Source organism: Pichia membranifaciens, assembly GCF_001661235.1.
Source record: "Pichia membranifaciens NRRL Y-2026 unplaced genomic scaffold PICMEscaffold_4, whole genome shotgun sequence".
In the NCBI taxonomy this organism is placed as follows: Eukaryota; Fungi; Ascomycota; class Pichiomycetes; order Pichiales; family Pichiaceae; genus Pichia; species Pichia membranifaciens.
The window spans coordinates 636716-649265 of record NW_017566985.1 but is presented as its reverse complement, the minus strand read 5'-3'; the positions used below and the strand labels follow the sequence as shown (position 1 = coordinate 649265).

The 12550-nt window shown below is 47.6% G+C and overlaps 10 protein-coding genes across 10 annotated transcripts; 3 read left to right on the top strand and 7 right to left on the bottom strand.

Annotated features, from left to right (window-relative positions):
• Positions 1-54: 54 nt before the first annotated feature.
• On the bottom strand, positions 55-592 carry PICMEDRAFT_145542 (hypothetical protein). The gene has a single exon (XM_019160429.1). It carries the CDS (start codon positions 524-526, stop codon positions 197-199), a length of 330 nt encoding a protein of 109 aa, XP_019016916.1. The 5' UTR covers positions 527-592; the 3' UTR covers positions 55-196.
• Positions 593-626: 34 nt separating this feature from the next.
• PICMEDRAFT_17071 (hypothetical protein) lies at positions 627-983 on the top strand. Its single transcript, XM_019161453.1, has one exon. It carries the CDS (start codon positions 636-638, stop codon positions 831-833), a length of 198 nt encoding a protein of 65 aa, XP_019016915.1. The 5' UTR covers positions 627-635; the 3' UTR covers positions 834-983.
• On the top strand, positions 965-1877 carry PICMEDRAFT_17070 (hypothetical protein). The gene has a single exon (XM_019161452.1). The coding sequence runs from the start codon at positions 1243-1245 to the stop codon at positions 1750-1752; it is 510 nt and encodes a 169-aa protein (XP_019016914.1). The 5' UTR covers positions 965-1242; the 3' UTR covers positions 1753-1877.
• PICMEDRAFT_17069 (hypothetical protein) lies at positions 1822-4960 on the bottom strand. The gene has a single exon (XM_019161451.1). The coding sequence runs from the start codon at positions 4911-4913 to the stop codon at positions 1965-1967; it is 2949 nt and encodes a 982-aa protein (XP_019016913.1). The 5' UTR covers positions 4914-4960; the 3' UTR covers positions 1822-1964.
• A 277-nt stretch (positions 4961-5237) lies between these two features.
• On the top strand, positions 5238-5693 carry PICMEDRAFT_59418 (hypothetical protein; the record flags this gene model as incomplete). The annotated part of the gene is made up of 1 exon (XM_019163365.1): positions 5238-5693. One exon carries the CDS (start codon positions 5238-5240, stop codon positions 5691-5693), a length of 456 nt encoding a protein of 151 aa, XP_019016912.1.
• A 201-nt stretch (positions 5694-5894) lies between these two features.
• On the bottom strand, positions 5895-6908 carry PICMEDRAFT_59417 (hypothetical protein; the record flags this gene model as incomplete). The annotated part of the gene is made up of 2 exons (XM_019163364.1): positions 5895-6792; positions 6826-6908. The coding sequence occupies 2 exons, from the start codon at positions 6906-6908 to the stop codon at positions 5895-5897; spliced, it is 981 nt and encodes a 326-aa protein (XP_019016911.1).
• A 244-nt stretch (positions 6909-7152) lies between these two features.
• PICMEDRAFT_35073 (hypothetical protein) lies at positions 7153-7785 on the bottom strand (the record flags this gene model as incomplete). The annotated part of the gene is made up of 1 exon (XM_019162922.1): positions 7153-7785. The coding sequence occupies one exon, from the start codon at positions 7783-7785 to the stop codon at positions 7153-7155; it is 633 nt and encodes a 210-aa protein (XP_019016910.1).
• A 313-nt stretch (positions 7786-8098) lies between these two features.
• PICMEDRAFT_73297 (hypothetical protein) lies at positions 8099-9037 on the bottom strand (the record flags this gene model as incomplete). Its single annotated transcript, XM_019164440.1, has 1 exon — positions 8099-9037. One exon carries the CDS (start codon positions 9035-9037, stop codon positions 8099-8101), a length of 939 nt encoding a protein of 312 aa, XP_019016909.1.
• Positions 9038-9723: 686 nt separating this feature from the next.
• PICMEDRAFT_17066 (hypothetical protein) lies at positions 9724-11263 on the bottom strand. The gene has a single exon (XM_019161450.1). It carries the CDS (start codon positions 11193-11195, stop codon positions 9885-9887), a length of 1311 nt encoding a protein of 436 aa, XP_019016908.1. The 5' UTR covers positions 11196-11263; the 3' UTR covers positions 9724-9884.
• Positions 11264-11924: 661 nt separating this feature from the next.
• Positions 11925-12540, bottom strand: PICMEDRAFT_145604 (hypothetical protein). Its single transcript, XM_019160434.1, has one exon. It carries the CDS (start codon positions 12382-12384, stop codon positions 12097-12099), a length of 288 nt encoding a protein of 95 aa, XP_019016907.1. The 5' UTR covers positions 12385-12540; the 3' UTR covers positions 11925-12096.
• Positions 12541-12550: the final 10 nt, after the last annotated feature.

Below are 12550 nucleotides of genomic sequence, written 5' to 3'. Positions count from 1 at the left end.
CAAACTTGACCTGGACGGAAGGGAGAAGGTTCATGGCAATAGACAAAGTTCCGTCACAGGCGAAGCAGAAGGCAGTGCACAATGAGGAAGCCCACGGCTGTAGCCTTGCTGACGCATTCCCTCTTCCGTTTCCTCGTATCAAAGCATTTTTGAGTCGATCGGCCCGCCGCGGCCAAAACGAGCAGATCGAGGAGGCTCAGGTTGTTGAAGATGGAGGTGAAGTTGGAGTGGGAGACGGGAGGCGATGGATGGAAACAATGACGATGACGGTGTCGATGGAAGGGCAAATTGTAGGTAGCTGACTAGATCCATTGGAAGAGCTCTGCGTCTGTAGCCAGAGAGAGAGAGGGAGAGGGAGAGATGGTGGGCGCCCCAAAAGGTGCTTCGAGGCGGCTCGTCTGACGGACAGTTGTACCTGTAGCAATGGAATCTTGCCCCAGCATGGACAGGCGGAGCTGAAGCCGTAAATGAAGCTGTAGTGCAGAGTACAGTAAGCCCGATTACTCTGCTTTGTGCGGGACAACATTTTACTGAGAAGCGTCACGGAATCGTATAACTAGCAGGGTGACGATAAAAGGCATACAAGTAGTCTCGTTTGCCATTGACTTTCATCATTTCCTTCTCTGCCTGTTCCAATGTGCTGTAAGCCAACAACTCAGAAGTGGTGCTTTGCAATCATCACAGGCTACTCCCAAGGCCCCCCCTCACCTTTGGCGGTGCAAGGACTATTATCGCCTTTAATTTGCCCTGATATCACGCTGCCGGAACAAAACACTGAAAAGTCCATCCGATTTATCGGATTAAACCCGTCTACTTCCACTACTCAAACCTAGCAACGCCACCATGACCCGCTCCTAGGAACAAACTGTATCCAGTGTTTTCGGTGTGAGCCGCTTTTCACAAAAATCTGCTACGGGACGATTCTACGTTTTTGGTCAGAATGGAGTAGTATTATCTTCCGCAATCGGACAATTACTTCTCTTGCCACACATTCTCTTCCTTTTCTACCCAGGAAAGTCTCTGTACACGCCAAGCGGCAGGACAGGAACTCCGTGTGGAACCGACTCAGACTTATTAAGGCCGAGAAAATATGGCGTGCTTTCTCGCATTAGTCAGTTACTAGCCAACGGCCATTTTTCAACCGAACTTCGTTTAACTCTATTTCTTCACTCATAATTTACCACGAAAACAACCAGAACAACAAGCACAATACAACAGTTTTTCAAGTTCAATTAACAACCAATGTTGGGAGCACCGATTAACATTCAAAAGTGGATTTCAGAAAATGAAGACAAGCTAAAGCCTCCCGTCAATAATTTCTGCCTACAGAAGGGAGGGTTCACCGTTATGATTGTCGGTGGTCCAAACGAAAGAACCGACTATCATATCAACCAGACTCCAGAGTGGTTCTACCAGTTTAAAGGTGACATGCTTTTGAAAGTGGTTGATGACGGAAAGTTCAAGGATATCCCGATCAAAGAGGGTGAGTCCTTCCTTCTCCCTGCTAATGTCCCCCACAGCCCTGTCAGATTTGCCGACACCGTGGGGATCGTACTGGAACAGGACAGACCAGAAATAATGCAGGACAAAATGAGATGGTACTGCAAAAAATGTGGTGCAGTGTGTCATGAAGAGGCTTTCCATTGCCACGATCTAGGCACCCAAGTTAAAGCTGCAATCGATAAGTTCGATGCTGATATCAATGCTAGAACATGTGGTGACTGTGGTACAGTTAACCAATCAAGGCCCTAAGCAGATCATGCCGTCATCTCTATCTCTATAAAAATTTACACTTTTATGTTTATTAACGTTTCTTTTCACTCCCGCTTTTTTGTAACGAACTTAAGAAATTTCATGAACTTCCTTTTACTATCGGCTATATTACTTATTGAAGTCCAAAAAAAAAGCTTCTTTAATGTAAATTTAAGAGAATGAAGTTATATATAGTGTTCGAGAAGCAGCATTCAGGATGCAAAAGCAGTACATATCCAGCTGTACAATTTATCATAAACAATCACATTGGCGTTATCATGATTGATAGAATGATCGGAATCAGGGAAAACGTGAACATCGTAATTCTCTATTCCAATCAAGTCAAACTGGTTCAAAAGTTGCAAAGTATTTTGATAATGAACATTATCATCCCCAGTTCCATGCATAATCAAAAATCTGTAAACATGCTCAAAGTTCTTATAGCTGTTGATTTTGGCATCTTTGTACTCGTTTTGGGAAGGATTGCCCATGTATCTTTCAGTGTAGATGGAATCGTATAGGTGCCAGTTTGTCACAGGCGCAACTGCCATACCGTATTTGAACACCTGCCCCATGTCATACTCAAGAGTTTTGAGGGTAACAAATCCTCCGTAGGACCAACCCCAAATTGCGACTCTCTCAGTATCGACATAAGGTCTATTTTCAATATACTGCTGCGTTGCCTCCACTATATCTCTTGGTTCCCAGTATCCAATATTGTCTCTCGCCCATGATCTATAATCCCAACCAGAGCCTCCCGTGCCTCTAGGATCGATGTATAGTATAATAGCATCTGCTGAGGATGAGACAATTTCTTCAAAACCATAGCTAAAATCACAATTTACTTTTTGAATTCCTGGTCCACCATAAACGCTGACAAGAACAGGATACTGCCTCTCCTCATCAAAATCAGCTGGTTTTACCTCAACAACATTGACAGTCACATTATCGTGCAAATGAATCGGTAGATAATCTTTCGTTGGAATTTGGTATGTTTCTAGCGTGGCCTCGACGTCAAAAGCATTATTCAAATTTAGTAAACTGTCATAATATTCTGGTTCAGCGGGTAGCTTGCTCAACTCGACAAGTTTTTGTGTTGGTAATTGAGGGCCTGCATACTTCATCAAACCCCATTTTCCACCTTTTGAAACCTTTAGTGAGTAAGAATGGATTTGATCCAAAGCAGTAATAGCGGTCAAGCTTGAATCATCCAACGAGACTTTATATATTTGCCTCTGCAAAGAGTTACCCGATGTTCCAATAAAGTATGCACTGTTTTCAGACTTGTCGTAGCCAGCGATGCCGCCAATAACATCCCATTCACCGTAAGAAATAACAGCTCCTTGACTATCTGAGGAGTTTTTGAAATGTGATAGGTGGTCGTGGTTATCTAAGACAACATTATCAATATAACCTTTGTTGTCTGGCAAAACGTAGATATCACCATTGTTTTTGTACCAACCACTGTACTTGTCAGTGTTCACAGTTCTGACGATCGAGGTTTTCCCAGTTACGGTGCTGAAGACGCACACCTGCAGTATCCTACTAGTCCTATCCGTACGCTTGAACAACAACTCTTCCTCGTTGAGCCATACAGTTTGATAGATAATGAAGTCTTTTCCCAAAAAATGGGCATCTTTATCCTGCTCCTCAGGTTGTTTGACCTTGATCAGCTTTGAGTTGGTAGTCTGATAAACATACAGTGAAACTACTGGATTAGGAAAGCCAGTTTTCGGATATTTTAATTCTTCGATCTTTGGATATTCATCGTCTCCAAAAATCTCCAAATTATACACAGGAACATCTGTGTCGTCCCACTTGATAAATGCAAACTTCGAGTCATCTTTGCACCAATAGATAGCTCTATCACTTCCCAAAACTTCCTCCTCGTAAATCCAATCTGGTTTCCCATTCAGAATGTTTTTCATGTCACCATCTTTTGTGACCTGTGAGGTTTTTCCGGAATTCAAATCCTTCAAATAAATGTTCGTTTTGTAGTTATAATAGATAAACTTACCATTAGGTGAAAAAGCAGCGTAGTTCATGTTGGTTAAAGTTATTGAATCATCTTTTTCTTTTATTGCATTGATTGGTTCGACCTGAAGCGTACCGACGTCCACCAACCAATATTTTCCAAACGATGATTGTCTCCACTGCTGTTTACTTTCTGAAACAACAATGATTTTGTCCAGTGATTTTGTCACCGAAACGAGTCTCGACTTGAGTGGGGTACTATTGTGAGTCAAACTTGACAAGTCAATGACTTTCTTGACGTAGTCGGGGTCAGAAGCTTTCTTTAGCAAAAGTATAGTATTGTCTTGGTGAAGATAGTACCCTGCATCAGAATCAGCGGAAGAGCTTTTAGGCTTCGACTGGCCGCTCACTGTGTTCTGATTGACTTCCTTGCCTTTCTTGCCTTTTTCTTTGTTATCTTTATGTTCGTCATCGTCATCGTCATCATCATCGTCACCGTCATCGTCATCATCATCGTCGCTATCATCATCCGTCTTACCTTTATCCTTGTCGTCGTCGTCATCGTCATCGTGATCTTTATGATGATCACGAATTTCGAGGGACGGAGTTTGCTCCTCAGCAACAGGCTGGTAATCGAAGAAGTTCAACTGGTAATCGAACACCCAGAAGTTCCCTCTCCGCATGTCTTCTAGATCCATTTTCGCCAAGCCGACGTATTCTCCCTCGTCATTCTTCTCCCCGCCGGCTATGTCGGGGGTTTCCTCGGGCGTGGCCTCAGGGGCAGATCCCGAACCCGCCTTATTACCATCGTGTATAGCCCCGCCCGGCACTAACGAGTCGCCACCTTTACCGGCAAAAAACATGATACCGAAGAACAACAGCGCAAGACCCAGGCCGGTCATACCGATCACCAACTTCCTGAAGTTCTGGGAAGACAACTTGACCCCGGCTTTTCTGATAAACCTGCGCACTTTTGTTTTGAAGTCGTCTGGTTCTCCCAAAAACGAATGTCTGTTCGACATACCCGGGTAGTAGTCTATTTCCGGGTTCCCGTCCTCAATTCCATCCATGTTAAAATCATCTATATCGATATCGTCTTCATCTTCGAGCGAAAAGCTGCGGTCGTCCACAGCGTGGTGGGCGTCGCTTTTGTTTCTATTTCCTTCATCCTGCGAGAAGCGAACCATTCTTCACTGCGGTTTCTTCTTGACAACCGAGCCCTTCTATCCAATGCTCCAGTGCTGTTGAAAGGACGCCCGGCTCGTCACCCTATCAATGACGGAGCTGTGTGAAAACATGCACCCTGTCCATTGTACTGCCAGAAAAAGTGCGGCGGGCCGATCGCCCCAGCTGAATTTTGACTTGATTTTTCTCTCTGTGTCTCTTTTCATGAAAAGGAAAAATTTTGACCACACGGAGACCTTGGATAAGAGAAGAAGGGAAGCAGAACGGAGCAGGAGAGGCAAAGAAGGACACAGAAGACCGGAACTTGCCTGCATACAACGCCAGTAATGTCTTCCACCCTTTTTGACGATATATTCAACATTGAATCGCTAGATTCGGCGAGATACGACCGTGTGAGTAGAATCATTGCCAACTCCACCTCTTCACAAGATACAAAGATCACGCTTGACATAAATCATGAGCTTTTCCCTGTCAGCGAGAACGACACGCTAACGATTACACTTGCCAAGTCTTTGAGCATAGACGACGACCCTTCATCGATGGAAACGGACGAGTTGTTGGGTGCCAACGGCTCCTGGAGACCTCCGAAGCCGGATCAAAGATCTTTAATGAACGACTACGACTACGTAATGCACGGCACTGTGTATAAGTTCGAGGAGGGGAAGGGCGACACGATCTCCGTGTACTGCTCTTTTGGCGGGTTGTTGATGTGTTTGGAAGGTAACTACAGAAACTTGTCTAGTTTGAAGCAAGAAAACTTGTACATCTTGATGAGAAAATAGAAATTGGTGGGTTACAGCCAAGCAAAAACATCCGTTGTTCTATCTATTAAAACAAATGTCTACATAAATTCATATCTAATTTTATAATTCTACTCTGTTTTAGAACCCTAGGGAGACCGGCACACTGGAAACTTGGATGCCGGTTTCATGAAACATTTCCTCTGTACTTCTACTATCAAATTCAAGAGAACGGCCTCACTCTCAGATGCCCTCTCTCAGGTCCCATTCGCTCATCCCAATGTCTCCTCCTTTCCTTTCGAAGTTTTCCATGACCTTTGCTCGTTTCTCCTCAGCCTTGGCAACAAAGTCGTCCCAGTAGTCGTCATGGACGTATTCGAAGTTGACATTACCCCCGTAATTGAGTGCGAGTTGCTCAGGAGTGATGAACTGGCTGAATGGCTCGTCAAACTTACACTTCTGCTTGGTATAAGGGTCAACAAACGGCCAGCAGATCTTCAAAAAAATGTTGACTAGCGTTGGGATGTTGATAAAGAGAGCCCGCCCCAATCTCTCCGGGTAGTGATATTGCAGGATGTATAGGACGGCTTTGCCGACTCCGACGGCCGGGACTTTTGGCTCATATGTGCAAGCTTCTGGGTATTTCTTAAAGTCCACACAGAGGCACAGTTTATCCTGGCCTTGGGGCATGAAGTCGATACTTCTCTCCAACATATAAATCAAATGCTGGATCTGTCTATCTGACGTTTTAGTGTTCTGTCTCCCGTTGAGCAAGATCAAACATGGTCGTTTTTCGGAATCGAAGCCGAAGACTTGTTGCTTACCGGTCTCGTTTTCAACCTTCACCAACTGCGAGGTGATCTTGTCAAACTCCCCACCAGCAATGCCGAACTCTCGTCTCCACGCAATGGAGCCTGTTATTCTTTTGATAGCGTCCTCCTTTTTCCAGTCGCAGGCCCGAAGATATCTCAGCAAACATTGCTTGGAAAGCCATGCTTTTTCGTAGCTGTTCAAAGGTTTGTAGTCTGACTTCTGGCAGTTTTGTTCACAAACAGGATAAAGCTCTGTTTCCTTGAAGTGGGCTAAAACCTCCTCGTATATCTGTTCGTGTTCCTTCTTCTCAATCTTCTGGTACTCTGGGCTGTGTTCAAGAGTTGTAGGAGGTTCCGCAAACGTTTGCGTGACGATTGGTTTCGAGTCGTCAACTTTCCACTCTTTCACCGGCGTCGTCGTGTTCTTTCTTCCAAATCCCCACATTTGTTTGAGTTCTAAGAAAAAATGGTACTTACAGATATAGAGGGGGAAAGTAAAGTAAAGTAAAGTCAAGAAGCCCGATAGAACTCTACATCGTACGAAGTAAATAAACAGAAACAACTCATCCTGTTGTGATGACGAAAATATGCAACTCTGCTTCCGACGGTGATTTTCCGTTCTCCAACCGTCCGCGATTTATGATTCTATCTCCATTTCCATTTTCACCGCACGGCTAAAGTCCACGCTGTTATGGGAGCTTCTTGCTTTGCTTGACCGAGGGGAAGGTGCTGGCAAATGCCCAGTCCATGAACTCCTCGACGGGCTTGTCGAACAAGTAGGGCAAGAAGGGGACAACACCCAAGCCGAGAGCGACTGGACCAAACGTCTTCAAGTTCTTGTTAGCAGAGTTCTTGAACAAGACCGAGGAGTACCGGACCGTGGAGTGGATGGTGAACGCAGGCAACCCCATCGAGGCAATGCTCTGGAACAAGGCCCGCTTGACGCCGAGTATCTTCCAGTCCAAGTCGTCGTACGAGTCCCGCAAAAGCGTGCTCACCTCTGGCTTTGGATCCCACGGCTTCAAGCCCGGCCTGTAGGTCCCCGCCTGGCGCATCTGGGCCTTCCACGACTCGTACGCCACATCTCCAATCAAGTAGGACCACGAAATTCCGTAACAGAACGTCACGAGCTTCGGGTGGGCCACCGGTCTGAACGACTCCCCCACGTCCGAAGTGTACGCCACGTACCTGTGCGAGGCGGTGAGAATGGTCCGGATCCGGTTGGCGTACGCTGAGTATCTGAGTGCACTCTCCGTTGAATCGGTGTGGTCATCCTTCACCTCCTTGAGTTCGAGAGTCGATACCGAGCCTTTGTCTGTCATGGTGTTGCTATTTCTAGTGTTGCAAGTGAGTTGCTAGTGTGTGTGTTCCGATAACAGAAGGGCGGGAACAACAGACTCAGAAAGATTGTGTCTCCAGGAGTATGGGTCCAAGCAGAAGCAAGATGCAGCCAGCCAGAAAAACGGCTGGAGAACTGACAACCAGCATTGCCATCGGCCGGCAGCCCCCCTCCCCGCATGCTTCTTTGCCTCCCCCGTGCTTGCGATTGTGTGGTCCCGGGCTGCCAACCGGGCTTCACAGCCCGCCCGGCCCTCGGCCCTCGCTGCTTCGGATGAGGAATTCGCCCCGGCGAGGCTACTGGCCCCACAAACGGAGGATACCAAAGCAGAGGTTGACGACGACACCGCTGATGACGGCCATGCGGGTCCGCTTGCCAAAGACGCCGCCCACATCCATGAACAAGAGCAGCAAGGCAAGGCCACCGAGGGCAAAGCCGACGCAAACGCCGATAAACATGCCCTTGTGGATCTGTGTGTCTCGTAGTATCATTTGCTCCCGCACGTTGACAGTCTCTGTGGTGCCTCCTCTGGCAGCACTGGCTCCCGGGGAGCCGGCGCCTTCGGCCGTACTGGCGTCTAGATCCTCGTCCTCGCTGCCGCCGTTGGCCCTGTAGGCGCTGTCTGTGCCGTTGGAAGCCAGGTTGAGCCTGAGGTTTGCGGGGAATTCGTCGATCTCGTGGTTGACGCTGCTGTCTATCCAGCGGTCCTCGAGCTCCCGAATCTGCGTGGCGTTGGCGTTGGCGGGCAACTGCGTACCGTGGAGCCGGAAGAACTGTCTCCGGAGGTCCTCGATGTCGTCGGCGCTGAACCCCTGCGACAGCAACCGGTCGAATCCCTTCGGAGCCTCTGTCGTGCTCTTCACCGGCTGCTGGTCAAGCTTCTCCTCGTCCGCAAGCTCCTGGTCACTCAAGTTGTCGCCGACTATGCAGTGGAAGTATATTTTGACGGGACCGGTGGCCCCGCTTGCGCCCGCTCTGACAGCGTCGTCGTCATCGTAATCGTCCCAGCTTTTCTGAAGATACGCAATCTCCTTCGTGAAGTCCGTGTGCGACATCAGCACCCGCCCGTTGTGGAGCAGCTTCAACCGCTTCCTCACAAGCTCGGGGTGCATCTCCCGTATCTGCTCTCTGATGTACGAGGTGGGCAGGTTTTTCACAATCTCCGAATCCGAATCCGCCTCAATGACCGTGTCCTTCAACGCGTTCACATATCTGACCACCAACTGGACCTTCATGGCTGCTGGCTGTTTGTCTATGGTTGCCGGAGGCCCACCAAATACGCCAAACAATGTCTACATGTGGCTCCAACTCCTGATGTCCATGTCCTTCTTTTATTGTCTTGCTCACAGAGGAAGACGGCGAGACTGCTGACGTAAGCGAACCATGTCCGGCCTCCTATCTTTAACGTTGGAGGGCCGGTTAAAGGCTGACTATCAGTGTTTGCTACAGTGTTCATGCACCGCACAATGCTTACCGCAATGATTTCTCGATGCTTATTTCTACAAAACGCTCTTTCCCTCTTGTGAGAGCTGATAGCCCGGGCGTAGCGTAGTGTAGGTCCCAGCCACCTACAGGCTGCAAAACCCTCTTCAGCGCCGACAGCAGAAAGCTCAGCGCTTACGTTTTTTTTTTCAGAGTATAAAAGAACGATTTTTTTCCTCTTTTTTTTTCTCCTCAGCTTAAGGGTCGGAGGGTTCTGGAACAGCTTTTGATCTCCTTCATTTCGCATTAATCAGTGCGGCAAACCAGTGCTATACGTGTTGCTTTAACCACTTTTACTATGTGGTACGAAGCGTCATGCACGAGGTGAGACTAAAGGGCCGATTACCCAGAACCGTCTTAGTGCCTATTGGTTGCATTACTCTCTGATTTTTCAGAGGATATCACTTGCAATCGAGGGCCGGTGGGTTCAAACATTTTTTTTTTACCGACGTAGGATTGTAGCCAAGTTTTACATTACCTGTTAAAGTTCCCGGATCGTTTTGTTCCATGCCGAAACGAGACTACGTAGAAAGCAAAAAAAAGTAGATTTGAGAATGATTACCTGTTATATTATTTTGTTTTATTTCATATGCTTACAATTCAAGTGGCTTTCTTGGTCTGCACGGTTGCAGCAAGTAACACACCTGGCAATTCTTGCTCACCGCACTGGTACATCAACTTGATGCCGGCGACGATGGAAAGAATCAGCACGATTGTGGTCCACAACAACAAGTTGAACTGCGACGAGTAGTCGGCCTTCTCGCAGGAAGCACCGGTCCAGTAGCTGGTTCTGTCCTTGTCGTCAGTGGTGGCGGAGCACAAGCATTTCCAGCAAGAGCCGACCAAGGTACAGAGACCGTGGGCGGAACACGAATCCGTGGACTCAATGCACGCTAGCTGGTTTGCAAAGCACGCGTTGGATGTTTTGACAAAAACAGACTCGGTGGATCTCCGGTGGAGGCTCGAGACGTGCTGCTGCTGCTTAAGGAAAACCTCAGTGCCTTTCACCGTGACCAGGGATTGGTCGAGTGGTAGAACGACAATGGTGGCGCTGACGTCTCCGTGGTTTTGGAGCTTTTCGATAACGACTTTGGAAATGATATTTTTACAAGTTTCGTAAGTCTGTGTGACGCCCGTTTTCTTGAAGATGGAGATCAAAGAGTCAATGTTTATGATTACCTTGTCGTTCTTGATGTTGTTCTCCAACTCGTCGTTGAGGAAAAACTCTAGCTGCGTCAATTCGCTGATAAAAGATTCGTCGTTTATGTAGTCCATCGATCTCTTGTTGATTTTCAGAACGTTTTCCCCTTTCTGTGCCTTTGGATGCAGCGTGACAGAGTCTTTCAAGAGTTCCCAAAGACCCTCCACCTTGTTGGTTTCCTCCTGGTGGAAATATTTGTTCCAGAGGTTCTTAAGGTAGGACGCCTTTTTGTTTGAATCCGTCAAAATCGTGATCTCGTTGGATAGCTTGTTCAAATAGTACCCCGAGTTCTTGTTCAACGTGTACAGTTTGTTAGGAACGTCCTGGAGAAAGCTTTTCAAGAGAGACGAGTGTCTGTCATCTTTGATTTCGACATCGAACGTTGGCGCTATGTCGTAGGAACCGAAAAAGTCGGATGGGTGCTCGACTCCGTTGATGATCAGAATCAGTTTCTTCTCCTCCTCGCCGTCTTCCGCCTTTCTATTTCCAAGCACAACGTTGTTCAAGTCCTCTACGTCTTCCACATTGTAGAACTGGGAGACGCCAAAGTCGTAGGCCAGGTTTAACGTCGCGTCCGTTTGCCCTATGGTCAAGCCATGGGATTGGCAATCGTTGTTCTTGAGCTTGTATACTGCAGCGTTCTCTATTCCTGCGACACATTTAGCCATCGCCAACCCGCCAATGGCGGTACCAAGTGCGGAAAACCTCATGTTGTTGCTTGCTTAGCTGCCAGTACTTCCAATGAACCGGACTAAACACGTCTTTCTACCGTTCCTCCTCAAAATCAATCCAACTTGCCTTAACCTGAACATGGTTACCGAAGACCGACTGCACAGCATAAGGCAGCAGACCGCTGTAAGGCAGCCAGCCTGGGAGGGAGAAACAAGGAAAAATGCTACGCGGTGCACGGGTGCGGGGCCGATCGACCGAAAATTTATGAAACCAGGATTGTTGCCGTTCTTGATACATGAAAGATAGATAGGTCTTCGGGAGCCTTTTGACGTGAATGTCAGAACAGGTTGCTCAGCAGAGACACCAGAAAACGGGCGGTGATACAGCGATGGTGGTTGGACCAAAGGTGCCTGCAGCAATCACCGAGGAGCGGCAGCGGTTGAGAAACACCGCCACTGGCTCCGAGAAGCCTCGAGAAGCAGGCCAGGAGCAGATGAGAGCAAAACAAATGTTCGATCCTACGAAGTCTGTCAACGAGGAGCTCAAAAAGGAAATGCTGTCCAACATCAGACCGATCAACGACCGGTTCGAGTGACGGTGCTCGGTTTATGTCCAAAAAATCGTAATTTAATATACATTATAGGTGATACATGAAGTTATGATCTCTGTCTTTTCTGTGGCGATCCGTCCGGATCTTCGGAAGCGTCGGCGTGGGAGTCGTGGCAAACCTCATAGTCCTCCTGCGGATCTTTGAAAACGCCGTACTTAGCACCAACAATCACCTCCTCGGGTTTCCCAGTTCTAGCCACACTGCTGTTGCTCCACGCGTTGACGATACGGATCCTTGGAAGCGTTTTTCCGTCTGGAACAAAAGAGTCGGCGTCGCTTCGTGTTTGGCTACCAGCCACGCGGGCGTCGTTGTCGACTGCGCCCATACTATTATTTGGTGGCCTTGGCCTTTGCCTCGTTCTTTAGACGCTCTTGCTTCTCCAACGTTCTTCTGTCTCCCTTCAACAACTCCAAGTGGCCCACTCTGCCACTGATAAGCTTTTCTGTGCTGCTGACTAACTTGGCCTGGTGCTGTTTGGCCAACTTGTTTACCTGCTTCTCCTTGTCGGTGATGTTTTTACTTTTATAGATTCTTGGTGCAGCGGCCTTGGGGTTCTTTTGACGCTTTGTCACACGGTGTGCCTTCTTCTTCGAGAGCTTTAAGTTACCTTGAACCATTCTATGCCTCTTGAAACTGACTCTTGATTCATCGAATCATCACGAGGGATTTCTTAATACTACAAGCTCAGATAAAAAAAGATTTTGATACTTGTGACGGGAAAATTTTTTTACTACTGCACTGCAGTCGCTCTGCACGCCCGCATACCGGACTTTTCACCTAGAG